Here is a 14410-nt window from a genome sequence, read left to right on the forward strand (position 1 = left end):
TCACCCAGGCAATTTTCAGTAGAATCATACAATCATCGTTTTTACCTGTTGGAAATGACTAAATGACAAATAATCAAATTTTTACAGTCATCTGGGTTTTAAAATTGAGAAAAAGAGCAAGCAATACCATCTATATTCACACAACTTCCTGACCTAAAAATTCTTAGCAAGGGACACTGGATGTTGATAAACACTTCACTAAACTAAAAGAAAAGAAAACTGCTAATATTAATAGATAACCATCTAACCTGAACCTGTGGTTTTGAAGCCATGTGTCTAATAAGAGATATAACATATAAAATGGATCAAAGAGAGGAATTTCAGAAGCTGCTCTGGATGGAGGGTTGTAGGTGCTTTCAGTCCTGTCAATGTACTCTGTACTTTGCTCCTCAGGCACCTTCTCAGCCCAGGGAGCACAGTTTTCATATGATTGCACAGTTTTCTAGCTTTTTAAAATCATAGTATTTTGACCCTTCAAACTACAGTAAGAAACTTTTTGAGGGGACAAATATCAATATTCGTTACAAAATTGAGGCTTTAGAAATGAAAACAAACCTTGTCCATTCTATATTTATGACAAAATAACTTAGCTTTACTACCTTAGTAAATGTATATCTTACAAATAATTTTAAACCGAAGTTCTCTAAAAATACACCACACAAAAATTTCACATATTTGCAGTTTTCGGCATTCATTAAGACCATACTATGACTAAAAAATCTATAATAAAATACAACGCAAGTGATAGTTCATCAAATTTCATTTGATGTAACATTTCTAATATTGCAAGAATATCAGATATTATCTCAAATGTTAACTCAAAGTGACAATAATGTCAACAACAAAAAAAGGAGAGATACAAAGCAGCCATTATGCTCAAATAAATAAAATTATGGGATATGAAGAACTTGTACCTTTATGTGGGTTTTCAAACTCTTCAGATAAGAGGTGGTAGCAACAACCCACACTGCAAACTCCCTTGATTTCAGACTTGGAAGTAAATATTCGCAGAGTATTTGGAGCAAGATCACCACAAGTATGCAGACCTACCATCAAACAATCCTTAAAAAATGAGAAGAAAAAATAAATTTTGGAAATTAAAAGGAGGGTTAAAAAACATTTAAATGTTTATTAGAAGATGTAGATCTTTTTAAAATGATGAAGTTTTACCTAGAAAGTATTGTATGTCTTTTATTTTCATAACAAATAACTATTGCCTTTAAAGGCAAAATGACCGATCTTTTACCAAAACTGACATAACTTTCAGTTGATTTTCTAGTGTTTTTGGTTACTTACTCATTTGAATTTTCTCTGGTTTCTTTTACAACTAATATTTGCTTAATGACTACTCAAATTAACGCTGGATCAATACAACGTAGCCTGCATTACTAGGACAAACTTATGATTTGAGATACATTAATACCTTACTAGTCAATTTTAAAAATTCACTTCTTCACCCATACCCATCGAAACTTATAAAACATTGTCATAAAAAAAAAATTAAGTGTTGCTAAGTCGGCATTTTTACTCCAACACCAAAAGTTTACTTAGTTCATTCACTGCATCAAATATGACAAGATTAAATTCAATATAAAGTTTTTGTTCTAAATTTTATAACATGAATTTTATGTAAAAATTCTATGAAATGTTCTCCTAATTACCCAAAGTGTAATTTAGATGTATACACATACAGAATGGGTGCATAGGCATGGACTCACAGAATCTTGATCAATATACCGTTTGTTTGTTTTAACTCTTCAGTTCCTTAGTTTCCTCTTCTGTAATATGAGGCTAATAATAGTATCTCACCTCAATGGGTTATTCCAAGACTTTAATAAGTTAATACTGGTAAATGAGTTAGTACAATCTCTGGCATCCAATAAAATTCAGTAAACGTCTTCTATTCTTACATCATCATCATCATGTTATAAATTCAAAATAATAGACATTAAGTTGTAATCAAGTATATTTTTATAACTATCTTCAGAACAAATACAATTTTTTCACTTATTTTACCAAAAATGTGATTTTAGCCCATATAATGTAGACATAGACAGGGATGAAGTGTTACCTTTCTAAAGAAAATAACTGTACCTGTAAGTTGCTTCAACCTGACAGAACATTCTGTTGCTTCAACCAACATTCTCTTCAAAGCACAATTTCTGGAGTATTGTGCAACTATTTTGCTTTTCTCAATGACTACATAGTTTGGGTAGGTTTTATTTAGACATTATAATGTTATAAACAAAAAAGGAATTCAGAGAGAAAGGGCTTATTGCTAATTAAGGGTAGATAACAGAGACATAAATCTCTCTCTTTTATCTCCCTAAAGATAACACCAAAATATTTAATCTCATTTTTCAGTGCATTCATTACACAAGGTTAGCTAAAAATACCAGCAGGTGGCAAACAAAAATATGCAATCAGCATATTATCCTAACAGTAAAATATTTAAGTATTGTATGTATGTGTTGTAGGGTGGGGAGGGGAGGAGATGGGAGGTATTGGACTAAGGACCCAAGAAATAATCTTCCAGCATATCTTTTATAAGTCAAATTCTTATAAAAGTCTGCATATAGTTTTGATCATATATTTTCCAGAAGACTTTTAAAAACATAAATATATGATAATAAGCACTAAAAATGTATACATTTTTAAGTCAGGTTAAAGTAATTGGGGCTGTTTAACCCTAACAGAAGGTTAAGTTATAACTTAATTACTGATTTCATATATAGGAAAAACAATTAATGAGGATTAACCGGTTTCCCATAATTAGTGAAATACTAAAATATCTGGGAAAAAGAAAAATTCCCCATTCTAAAATGACAAAGTAACAAAACACTGGTTAGCTACCAAACAAGGATTTAAATTTATAAAGAATTCTGGTATCTTTTGTTTATTCTTTCTTTAGGGAAGAATTCTCAAAAAAATTAATAAGAGTAGAATATTATAACTTCAAAGGCTACTCTGCTTTTTTTAAAACAATGAGTTAGGCCAAATGATTTCTAAAAACTCCTCTATGATATTGTTTTCACATACAATGTTGCCTTTAAGATATATTGTCTCTGCATAACTTGACATACTTGTACTTTAGAAAAAGTTCAAATTTTTTAAGAATACACAGAAGTTGGTCTTGCTCAAGAAAATTGCAAATTTGGTTAACAAGGCTAACATTGAACATAATACTGCCCTAGGTACATCTTTACTTCAAATTTAAATAAAATGTAAGAGCTTTCTTGGATTGGAATTTTAACAACTCATAAATTGCATAACGAGAACGTAGTTGACTAGCTTTTTGTATTAGTACTTCTGTTTAATTTAGGCTTACAAATGAGTGGAGGGTACTCCCTTCTGGAAAATCATAATTGTCAGATTGTCAGATTTTGACAGCTGTGGAAATCATGAAAGCCTGAATATAATTTTATTTTCTTGGTCCTTTATATTAATGTAATCAAATAAGATATGCAGGTTAAGTAATCTACCATTAAAACTTAATTCTATGTCTTAGAGCCTTTATATATAAATGAAATTAAGGAATTAAAAAAATAAAATTACCTCCAGATCTTTAATAATATCATGTAGTTCTGAATCAGCAGTGATAAAAGATGTTAAAGGTGAATATATATTGGATTCATTTGACTTTGATGTCATTTTTCTTCTCTCTTTATTTGCTTCAGACATTTTTCTCTTGGGTATATGGGATGAAGAAGTAGGTTCTATGGCATTAATAGGCAAAAGGTCCCTAAGAGAAAAGGCATTTTCAAAACACAAATTTTCTTCTCGATGTGAATAAACATGTAGGTTTTCCATTTGTTTTCTGATGTTAGAAATTACAGAGCCTGAAAAATCTTGCAGAAAGTCCGAGGTCGACATCTTTTCTTGATTTGCAGTACTGCTGTTACATACTCCCTCAATATCAGCTTTAAATTTAATTTCATCTTGCACTTTCCTTTCTTTTGTCATTTGTAATGCCAGTCTATTGACATCTAATTTTGACCGCCTACGATAGACTTTCCAATATTTCTTCAGTTTCCTGTTTCTCTCCTCAGCTCCATGAGTATTGGTATTTGAGGAATCAATTCCATAAACTTTTAAGCCATACTTCAAGGACAAAAAGGAGCTTAGGTAGCCTTTTCCAGAACCCAGGTCAATTATCTAAAGAAAACCAGAATTAATTAAAAGGATTTTAGTCAGATGGTAACAGAATGCATTCGTGATATTTTTTTAAAAAGCAAGTAAAGGAATGTATAGTTTATATAACCTGTTATGCTTTTTTTAATTTTAATTTTTGATTACTATTAAAAACCAACAACTCTCATAATTTTTATTCAACATTTTAAGAGAAGTTCTAAACAGTATAATAATAAGTCAAGGAAAAGATGTAAAAGACATAAATATTGAAAGTAAAATTGTCTTCCTTCATAGATGACATGATTGTATCTGTAGAAAATTCTAAGGAATGCATACAAAAGTTAAAAGAACTAGTAAGTCAAGTTAGCAATGTGTCAAGATACAAGCTCATTAGAAATGAATAATGAACCATCAGAACATATGCATTACAGTAGTAAAGAACAATTAGAAAATAAAATTTAAAACCAATTGAATTAAAATAGCATACAAATAGAAATCTAGGAATAAATTTAACAAAGCTTATGCAAGACCTATACACTGAAAACTACAAAACATTGCATAGGAAAAATTTAAAAGAGCTAAATAAAGATATACCATGTTCATGAAATAGTTAGACTCAATATTAAGATGGCAATTCTGCCACACTGACATATAGATTCAATGCAATCCTAATCAAAATCCAAGCAGGGTTTTTAAAAGAAATTCATAAGCAGATATTACAACTTATATGAGAAGGCAAAGTACCTGGAATAACCAAAACGATTTTGAAAAGAAAAAATTTGAGGATTTACACTGATTCAGGAATCAATATAAAACTACAGTAATCAGGGCTTCCCTGGAGGCACAGTGGTTGAGAGTCCACCTGCTGATGCAGGGGACACGGGTTCATACCCTGGTCCCGGAAAGATCCCACATGCCGCAGAGCGGCTGGGCCTGTGAGCCATGGCTGCTGAGCCTGTGCGTCCGGAGCCTGTGCTCTGCAACAGGAGAGGCCACAACAGTGAGAGGCCCGCGTACTGCAAAAAAGACAAAAACAAAAAAACCCCCCAAAACTACAGTAATCAAAACAGTGTAGTGCTGGTATAAAAATAGATATATAAATCCATGGAATAAACAGCGTCCAGAAATAGACCCACAGTTGTACGGTCAACTGGTTTCTGACAAAACAACTAAAGTAATTCAAAGGAAAAGACAGTCTTTTCAACAAACAGTGTGGGTATAACTGGATGTCTGTATGGGAAAAAAAAGATTTTTGCACGTCATATGCCAAGCAGGCATATCTTTAATTCCTGCATATCTTTGTGACATTGGGAGGGAAAAAGATTTCTCATGTAGGACATAAAAAGCATAAACTACAAAGAAATAATTGAAAAATGGACTTCATTAAAATTAAAACCTTTGCTATTCAAAATACATAGTTAAAAACGGTAAGAAATATTTGCAAAACATATATCTGACTAAGGGTTTGTATCCAGAATATATAAAGAACTCTAACAACTCAATAATAAGACAAGCCACCAATTAAAAAATGGGCAGAACATTTGAACACACACTTCACAGAAGATATACAAATGACCACTATAAAAAGATGCCCAATATCACTACTCTTTTGGGAATTGCAAACTAAAATCATAATGAGATACACACAAATGTAAAATGGTACAGTCACTTTGGAAAACATCAGCAGTTTACCATACAGTTAAAGCATACACTTTTACTATACAACCTACAAATCCCACTCTGGGCTATTTACCCAAGAGAAATGCAAACATGTCCACAAAGTCTTGTATGTGAATAAATTCATAGCGGCCAAAAAAATTGGTAACCACTCAAATATCCATCAACCAATGAATTGAAAAACAAATTGTGGTATATCTATACTGTAACATACTACACCCAAAAATGAGGAACAAAGAGTCAATGCACATAAAAATATTGATGACTCTAAAAACTATGTGCTAAAGAATAGTCAAACACAAACATCTACATAGTATTTGATTCCATTTATACGATGTTCTAGAAAAGTCAAAACTACAAGCATAGCAGTAATTCCTTGAGAATGTAGGAGGAAATATCTTGCAAAAGGGTATGAGGAAACGTTTTATGGTGACAGAAATATTTTTTATTACAGTGGCTAAACAACTGCATACAATTATCAAATGCATCCAAGTGTACACCTAGAATTGGTGAATATATAAATTATACCTCAATAAAACTAAAAATGATAAAAGACATAAAATTACCAAGATTGTTTACTGTATTCTCATGTCATTTCGTAAGAAATAAATGGACAATTACAGAAATATTATCATAGGAAATCATTATCTAATCTCATTATATCTAATCTTTAATTCCTAAAATCAATTAAATCCTGACATAAATATGAGCCACTCAAGGAAAATTTCCTATATTTGAAATAATGCATATCATCAATGAAATCCTCAAAAATTTCAATTCAAGCAAAATTGCAATTCATAGGTAAAACTCCAATAAATGATGTCCACGAAATAAGTGTCTAGCTTACAAATAATTCCCTATGCCCCCTTTTTAATGTTAATCTCTAGGCTAGGTATTATGGGAAATACAGAAGCATTATATATCTTGATCCTAAGGAACTACAATCTAACTGAAGATACCATACTCATGAATACAAGGGCTATAGAGTAGAAATTCTATTAATCAATTTCCCCATATCTGAATCTCTAGAGAAAGCAAAGCTCTCCATTCCCTTCCTTCTACAAAAACACATTCACTGATGCCAATGGCAGCTTAATGCTAGCAACCAATGGGTTGCTTGTAAGCACCAGGACATTTGTTCCCCACAATACAGATGTTTTCTTACCAAGAGGTAATTGAGTTTGTTCCCAGATCTGCATATAATGATTCCACTTGTGAATGAGGAAAATTTTGGCTGCAAGTAACAGAATATCAAATTTCCATCACTGAGAAAAACTCACCTCACTTAAGAAATCTGGCAGTAGAGTAGTCGAACCAACCAGAGGCTCAACCACATATGGCCTTTGGGCCAATGTATTTGTAATTCCTCTGGTTGCAAGATGGCTGGGGAAAATCTAAGAATCATGTCCTCACAATATAATATCTGAAACCCTTTTCAGTAATAGGCAAAATTTCCTAGAAAAATCTATCAGCTCACTTATATCTTACTGACCCAAATTGATTTTTACCCCTCTCCAAATTGGCCTTTCAGTAATATATACAGTGTTAGCAAGAGAATGGCAAACTCTGCAATTAAAGGTTACATAAATCATACATATTTTTGCCTTCAAACTCTATTATCTGAGTAGCAAAACCTCCACAATCCTGATCTCTTACCCCTTATTCACAACGGTCTTTTCCTTCCTGGATCATCTTATAGGTTTGAAGATAGAGGAGTCTCCAGTGTAATACCTGGTGGGAGGTATCTTCCTTGTTTCTTAATTCTGCTTAGAAGACTTTCTCACAGAAATATTGCTACACATAGTGATTACATTTCTTAATATTAGTATTAGTATGGTACTATACTTCAGATAGGAGAGTTATATTTTGTTGACTGACCTGGAGATCTAACTACTGTTATAAGCTAATGACTTTCAAATTTATAACTCCAGTATGGAATTCTACCATGAACTTCATACTCATATCCAACAGTGTACCTAAACATTTCCACTTGAATGTCTTATAAGCATCTCAAATATAACACGTTCAAAACTAAGTTCTTGATAGTCTCTGTAAAACCTACCCCTCCCATAGTCTTCTCCATCATAGTTAATAGTATCTCCATACCCAGGTGGAGAACAAGACTCCTTTCTTTCTCTCATACCCTCCACCTGAATTGTGAAAAAATCCCTAGTCTTACCAAGGGTATTTCATACCAATTGCACCCTAAGTCTAGGTTATTGCAACAGCCTCCTCAATGATCTCCCTGCTCTCACCTTCCCTCCTTGAGTCTATTTTCAAGAGAGCCAAACAAAGACTGATCATACCACGCCTCTAAGTAAAATCTCTCATCACTTCCCTAAACTTATCTCCTGCTCCTAACCTCCTTTGTTACTAAGCTTTTTGCCTCAACTCTGGAAGCTCATGCTTACATATGAGCTAATTTCTGAAAAGGACCAGCCTGAATGTTTACAAAGACTATGGCGAAGAGTGATAGTAGAAAAGGAAATTTGAATGATACCCCCCAAAATGGCAATAATTTAAACACATGAATATATAGGGAAATACTCTTACCTGCTTTATTCCACAGTAATCAGCAACACTGCTGATGAGCTCTGACATTGCCTGAACTTCATGAGATTTTTTCAAATTCATAAACTCATCTGGCTTCACATTTTCATCTGAACAAAAATAAAACAAAATTAAAGTACTGCTACTAAAGAAACAAAACTTAATAAGAATCATCAGTTGATGCTCATGTTTTCTATAATTAAATATGAAAATAATACAGAGATCCTATTGCGGTGTCTATAAGATGGATCTCTATTAGTTTAGCTGCTATGAATCAAATTTGAGTTAATAAAATGAAAAGACTCATATAACATTCTTAAAAATGTTCCTTGAAATATAAAACAATTAACTACAAAAGAAAAGACTGATGACTAGACTATGATGTAGGAAAAAAATGTGGAGATCTATACCTAAGTTTTCTGTTTAATATGGTGCATAAGAAAACCTACTCATTTAGAACAAATCAGTCTATCAGGGCTCACGATATAAGGTCTAACAATAAATTAAGAAAATGTTGGAAATATATACATATATGAACAATATATTGCTTCTAAATGCCTAAAAAACATACATACACACACACAAACACACCTACCAGTTCTCTGTTTTTGATTTCCACGAAGGGCTACAAGCAACTGTTCAAAAGGAGTACATATTCCCAAGTTTTGTACAGAATAATATTTAGCAGCCAGAGCGAAGGCTTCCACACTCACCAGCTTCTGGGAAGTTTCACAAAATATTTTCGGAAAATCAGTAATATCTAAAAAATCAAGATAAAAAGAACTGTTAGCAACAAAATAAATAATCACTAGCTAATTTGTTGGAGATTTAAAAAACAAAAAACAAAAATCACCGATCTTATAACAAACTATAATATTTTCATTTTGGTGTGAATTTTGGCAATATCACTAATGCTTCCATTATATTTGTTATTTAAACTATTAGCTATTTGTAGCAGCCAGTTTTCTCTTTAATACACTATACCATTATACCCTTAGATTCCAAATTAAAATTTGGCCTTTTTGTTGTGCTTTTAAAAGCCAAAGAAAAAGAAAGAAAGAAAGAAAGAAACTTAAAACCATGCTAAACTGTAATGCACTCATTAAATTTATGAATGGTCCTGGCTGATGTACAACTGTGAATTTAAAGGAGGTCAGTCCATCAAATGTCGTTACTCCCTGTGCACACTGCATGTAGAACAGCAATATTCTCAATGGTATAAATGTTATTGTAAAACAGTTCCTGCATCATATGGACCATGCAGAATTGTGTGGGCGTGTGTGTGTTCAACACACTGTCAATATGACTTCTAAAACTAATCTGGTTATGATTAGGTGAAAACAGTTCACTTTCTTCCCATAGTCAGTTTCAAACCAGACATTGTCTAAGCTTCATACAGAAACTACTGATAGTCGCTGAATGCTCACTTTAGAAGAGTAAACTGCCACACTGTTTGCAACATCCAGTGTCCCTCTCTGCGTGAGGGTCATTCACCCTGTTGAACTCAGATGTGGTTACATCTCGCCAAGGTGAACTATGCCATTTTCAGGCAGAAGTTTTAAAAATATCAAAAGAGTCACTACATTTTCTTTGCCCAGAACTGCAATTGTCGAGATAGAACCTGCCTCAGCCTGAGTCCCCAAGTGACGACAACAAAGGCATCACTGCTGTCAAACTACAATGAACATGTGGCATACGTGAATAGTAACTTTCACTGTTTTTAGTCACTGAGTTTTTAGGCTTATTACTGTAGCATAATCTTAACTACTCTAATGGATACACATCAGTACAGATTTGCTTTTTATTTGTTCAGTTTCATTTTCCTATAGCCATTTTTAATGCATATTAATTTATTTATGAAGGTTTAAAAAAAGGCATTCTGATATGTATTAGTAGTTCAAAGAACTCCAAAGTTACCTGTGAAATTATAAAAACCTACTTAAACACAAAAAACAATGATGCTCCCTGGCAAAAATTAAAAGAAAATTGAAGAAGGCTTGCAGAATGCTAAATAACTAAAAACTACATGTTTAAGACAGTACCTTTTGAAAGCTAATATCTATTAAGTTGATGGTAGTAATGTTTACCAAATTAATTAACTAGAAAATCAGCAGAGATGTATAACTTCCATTTCTGAATCTATTAAATAGAAATTTAAACTACAAGATCACTATAGTGCGTTTATTTAAGATACATTTTGTGTATTATATAAAGTTCTTTTGACATTTTACAAACTGAAGTTACTAATGCAGCCAAAAAGTAATAAAATCCACATCAAAATATTTAGGCATGATACAGAGGGGAAAACTCAGTCAACTGTTAAGTGAGCCGCTCAGGTTTAAGGGCAGTCTCAACATCCCCAAGTTCCAGGGCAGCAATTTCTTAGCATGTGATAGAATAAGAGTAGTAAATTTCAAAGTGCAGAGGGGCTATTATAGTAGTCAGTTATTGGACAATGCTGCCAACAGAAAGAAATGGGATGTTTCTGTTGGAAAAGTAAAGCTTCAAATCAATTTAACTATCCTACTGAAAATATCTGAAAAAATTCCAATCCAAGCCAAATTAATGTTGTTAATTTGCTTTTAATTATAAGCCTCCTAGTAATTTCAGAAATTTGGAGATCTAAACTGCAAAGGTATTAAATTTTTAACAATGTTTCCTTTTATAAAAAGGATAGTGTTCTGATTCAGTCCATTGGTTTATGTCACTTAAGGCTACACCAGTTTATTCAGATAGTCTAGAACTCTGTGAAAAAAATCTTTTTGAATTATGAAAATATAGCTTTTGTAACTTTGTTTTCAAATGATTCAGCCTATAACCTCCATTACTTGCGATTTTTAGAGATTCAGAGAGATGAGAGGTGTCAATGATCTTGTCTTTACTTCTATCTCTGAAACAGTATGTGAGGAAAGTTCCGTGGTGACGGTAATAGTATCCGTAGTACTCATAGTGCATTCCCAGAGACTTGCACACTGAGTTTGGGTTTGGCAACAAGCAAAATAAAAACCACAGTGTTACCCAACTTATTACTTAAATTCTTAATTAGTTAAATTTTTTACACAGGGAAAGCTTCATTTTTAAATTTGATACCCATTGCACCTGCATATTCTGTGGTTTGATTGTTTTGCCAATATCTCCCTCTACTGGAAGTACTTGTTCTGCTTTATTACATGCTCTGTCTTTATTTACTCTTATTTTTTGTACACCCACAGAAGTTTCTTACAAGATAGGTTATTTGGGCATGAGGGAGCAAAGGCACCAGAGAGGCAAGGGAGAAGTTAATTCTATTAAATATGATATCAGTATATCCCTATCCTTTTTTTTTTTTTTTTACAGCAGAGATCAATATACAAGGAAAGGTAGAAAGGTTATACATACACATGTTGGATTATGAAAATTTCAACATCGAGAAATGAATAATAATGTTTCAAAGCTAAAAATAAAATAGAAACAATCAATGAATATATAATATTGACATTTAAAATTTTAAAAATTTCAAAACTAAATGTCTGGTATTTTACTTGAATATTATCTAGCACTTTAAGGAAGACAGAGTACTGTTAGGATTCACAATTATCTCACCACTATTATTGCTGACATTTATTGCACATATACTATGGGCCAGGCACTGTGCCAAACAGTTGACATTTAATGGAACAAACTTATAAGCTAGTTACATCGTGCTCATATCCCCACTTACAGAGGAAGAAACCAAAACTTAGAGAGGCTGCAATTTAGCCAGGTTCGCACAAACACTAAGTAGCAAGGCATGTGAACCAAGGCTGTGGGCAGACCTTGTTCTTAATTCCCACATTCGATCAACATGCCACTGCAGTGAGTAACAAATGAAATCAGGAAAGACAGCAGTTAAAAAAGCGCTAGGCAGACTGACTGTCAGAATCAGGTCTAACAAGAATTCCCTCTGGCAGAGATCAATACATGGTAATACCTTTAAGACAGTTTCAAACTCATTTATCTTCTTAATTCTTTCACTTCCCTCACTCTCCTCAACACCTCCCTCTTTACCAGAAATGATTTTAAGATTTCATGAAGTAAAAAGAGTAATTTCTACATTTAAAACAACTGATAAGTCTCTGAAAAAAAAATTAAAAGTTTTTATGATAAGATGTTGTTGTAGTTATCTATTTCTAGAAACAAAGTATCCCTACTGCTTCATGCCCAGTTGTAAGGCAATAATACCTTGCATATACCAGGTATTCAGTAAGTAGGGAATCAATGAAGGGATGAACAAAAGCAACTCCTCAATACATTTACTACTGTAGCATCACTAGATACACTGCGAGAAACAAATTCTAAGATTCTGGGGTAGTAGTTTTCACTGAGGCCACTACAGGGACGTCAACAGTACTTCTGAGCCTGTTAGAGAGCATAAAACCTCATCTCAGCCCTAATGTTTACAATCACAAGGTGAGACAAAAGTGATTTAAAACATTTAGAATGTGATATAAAATACAATTATGTGCTAAATTCTGACGTTTAACTGTGTTACAGGGGTTAGGGCAAAGGTCACTACTGTTATTATCACACACCTTAAAAATGTCCTATGGTCCAGAATTTCAAGAAGAAGTCAACAGCGCCCTCTTAATAACAATCTTCACAAGGACATAGAAATGTTATGGACTCACTTTTACATGTCCTACAGATGTCTCCAATTCAAAAAGCCCAAAACTGAACTGAAAGTTCTCAAGCTCACCAAACCTTTCCCTTTTCCTATTTACTATCCTGTTTAATAGTGTCATCAGTCACCCAGTGCTGAAGTTAAAAGTCTACATTATCTTAAATGCTCCTTGTACCCTCAATGCACATATCCAGTCACCCATTAAACCTAATGTAAAAATGTCTTTCATTTGGGACCCCCCTCCCCCCCATCACCGCCGCGGTTCAAACTCTATTAGTACCACCAGTGTTACCGCAGTAGTGATTTTTTTCCTTATCAATAGAACTCCCATAGCAGAATGCTCAGTAAGTGTTGGTTGAGCTGAATTGAACATGTTTTCTAAAATGGAAACCTCCTTATATTCAATGCAGGTTTAATTATACATTTTAAGGCTTTGGCTTCTACCAACAGTTGACTTTAGGCTTCAATCTTTTATACTTGTTTAGTAGACTTCAGTCAAAAGTTAAAGCTGTCTTGCTGAACTATGAAAATTATATATAGGATATATTAAATTTTATGAATGTTTAAGTATATCCATAACCGTATAATCTATTTAAGGAAGAAACAGAATATATACTGTTGCTTTTTAAAATAAGTCAATTTATATTACTCCATTATGTGCTAGGAAACTTTGTGCATAAGCTCCAACATTATTTATGGCTGCATATGAATGTTATCTCAACATGGAAACCATGCTCTTAGAAAGAATGATATAATTAACAAAAATTGATATGCATATCCTTATTGTGCCAATATTAACATTACACTGAATGTTCCATTACACGGAACCATTTCAAAAGCATTTTCACATTAACTAAGTTTTTATAGAAATCAAATTAAATATAAAAACAGGAAAATCTAACCACACTACTACTACTCTAACAAACCCTTTTCATAGTTTAATTTGAAGGAAAATAAAAATATCATACAAAGAAACAGAAGTTTAGAAAATTGATTTGGTATATAAAAAATAAACTTGTTAAAAAATAAACAATTCTGGGATGCCTACGATGTGCAAGGTAATAACTGAACCTGATAAAGCTAATTTGTTAACAACTCATGATTCATCTACGGGATACAGTGTCTTATCACTTACAAGGCATGTGGGTCACGAATGTTCAGTGTGGATTCCAGAGGGCTCAGCAATTCCCAGTTAGAATTCTTTTGAGATGCCACGTGGGATGCGCTTACTCAGGTCTTTGCACTTGTTTTTTCCTCTGTCTGATACCATCTTCTCTCAGATAGTTTCATGGTTCTCTCTCTCACTTCCTTTAGGTCTTTAATCAAATGTCACCATCTCAGTGAAAACTTCTCTGACAACCCTATTTAAAACTGCAACCTCACTCAACTCTCATTCCTCACTGATCCTGTATC

The 14410-nt window shown here is 33.0% G+C and overlaps 1 protein-coding gene across 7 annotated transcripts in view; it reads right to left on the reverse strand.

Annotated features, from left to right (window-relative positions):
- Positions 1-14410, reverse strand: part of METTL25 (methyltransferase like 25) — a 124743-nt gene that overhangs the window by 96518 nt on the left and 13815 nt on the right. For 5 of the 7 annotated variants that reach the window (XR_004351735.1, XR_004351734.1, XR_004351733.1 and 2 more), the window contains exons 2-5: positions 8954-9118; positions 8362-8468; positions 3556-4155; positions 915-1062 (exon numbers count right to left, since the gene is read on the reverse strand). Coding sequence is in view for 3 of the 7 variants with exons in the window: in XM_032645253.1 (XP_032501144.1) it covers positions 915-1062; positions 3556-4155; positions 8362-8468; positions 8954-9118 (1020 nt within the window). In the remaining 4 variants the exon portion in view is untranslated. Of the gene's footprint in view, positions 1-914; positions 1063-3555; positions 4156-8361; positions 8469-8953; positions 9119-11736; positions 11792-14410 lie in introns of all 7 variants that reach the window. The other 2 variants (XR_004351736.1, XM_032645254.1) reach the window with 1 other exon arrangement.

This window comes from Phocoena sinus, chromosome 10 (assembly GCF_008692025.1).
Source record: "Phocoena sinus isolate mPhoSin1 chromosome 10, mPhoSin1.pri, whole genome shotgun sequence".
NCBI classification, from domain to species: Eukaryota; Metazoa; Chordata; class Mammalia; order Artiodactyla; family Phocoenidae; genus Phocoena; species Phocoena sinus.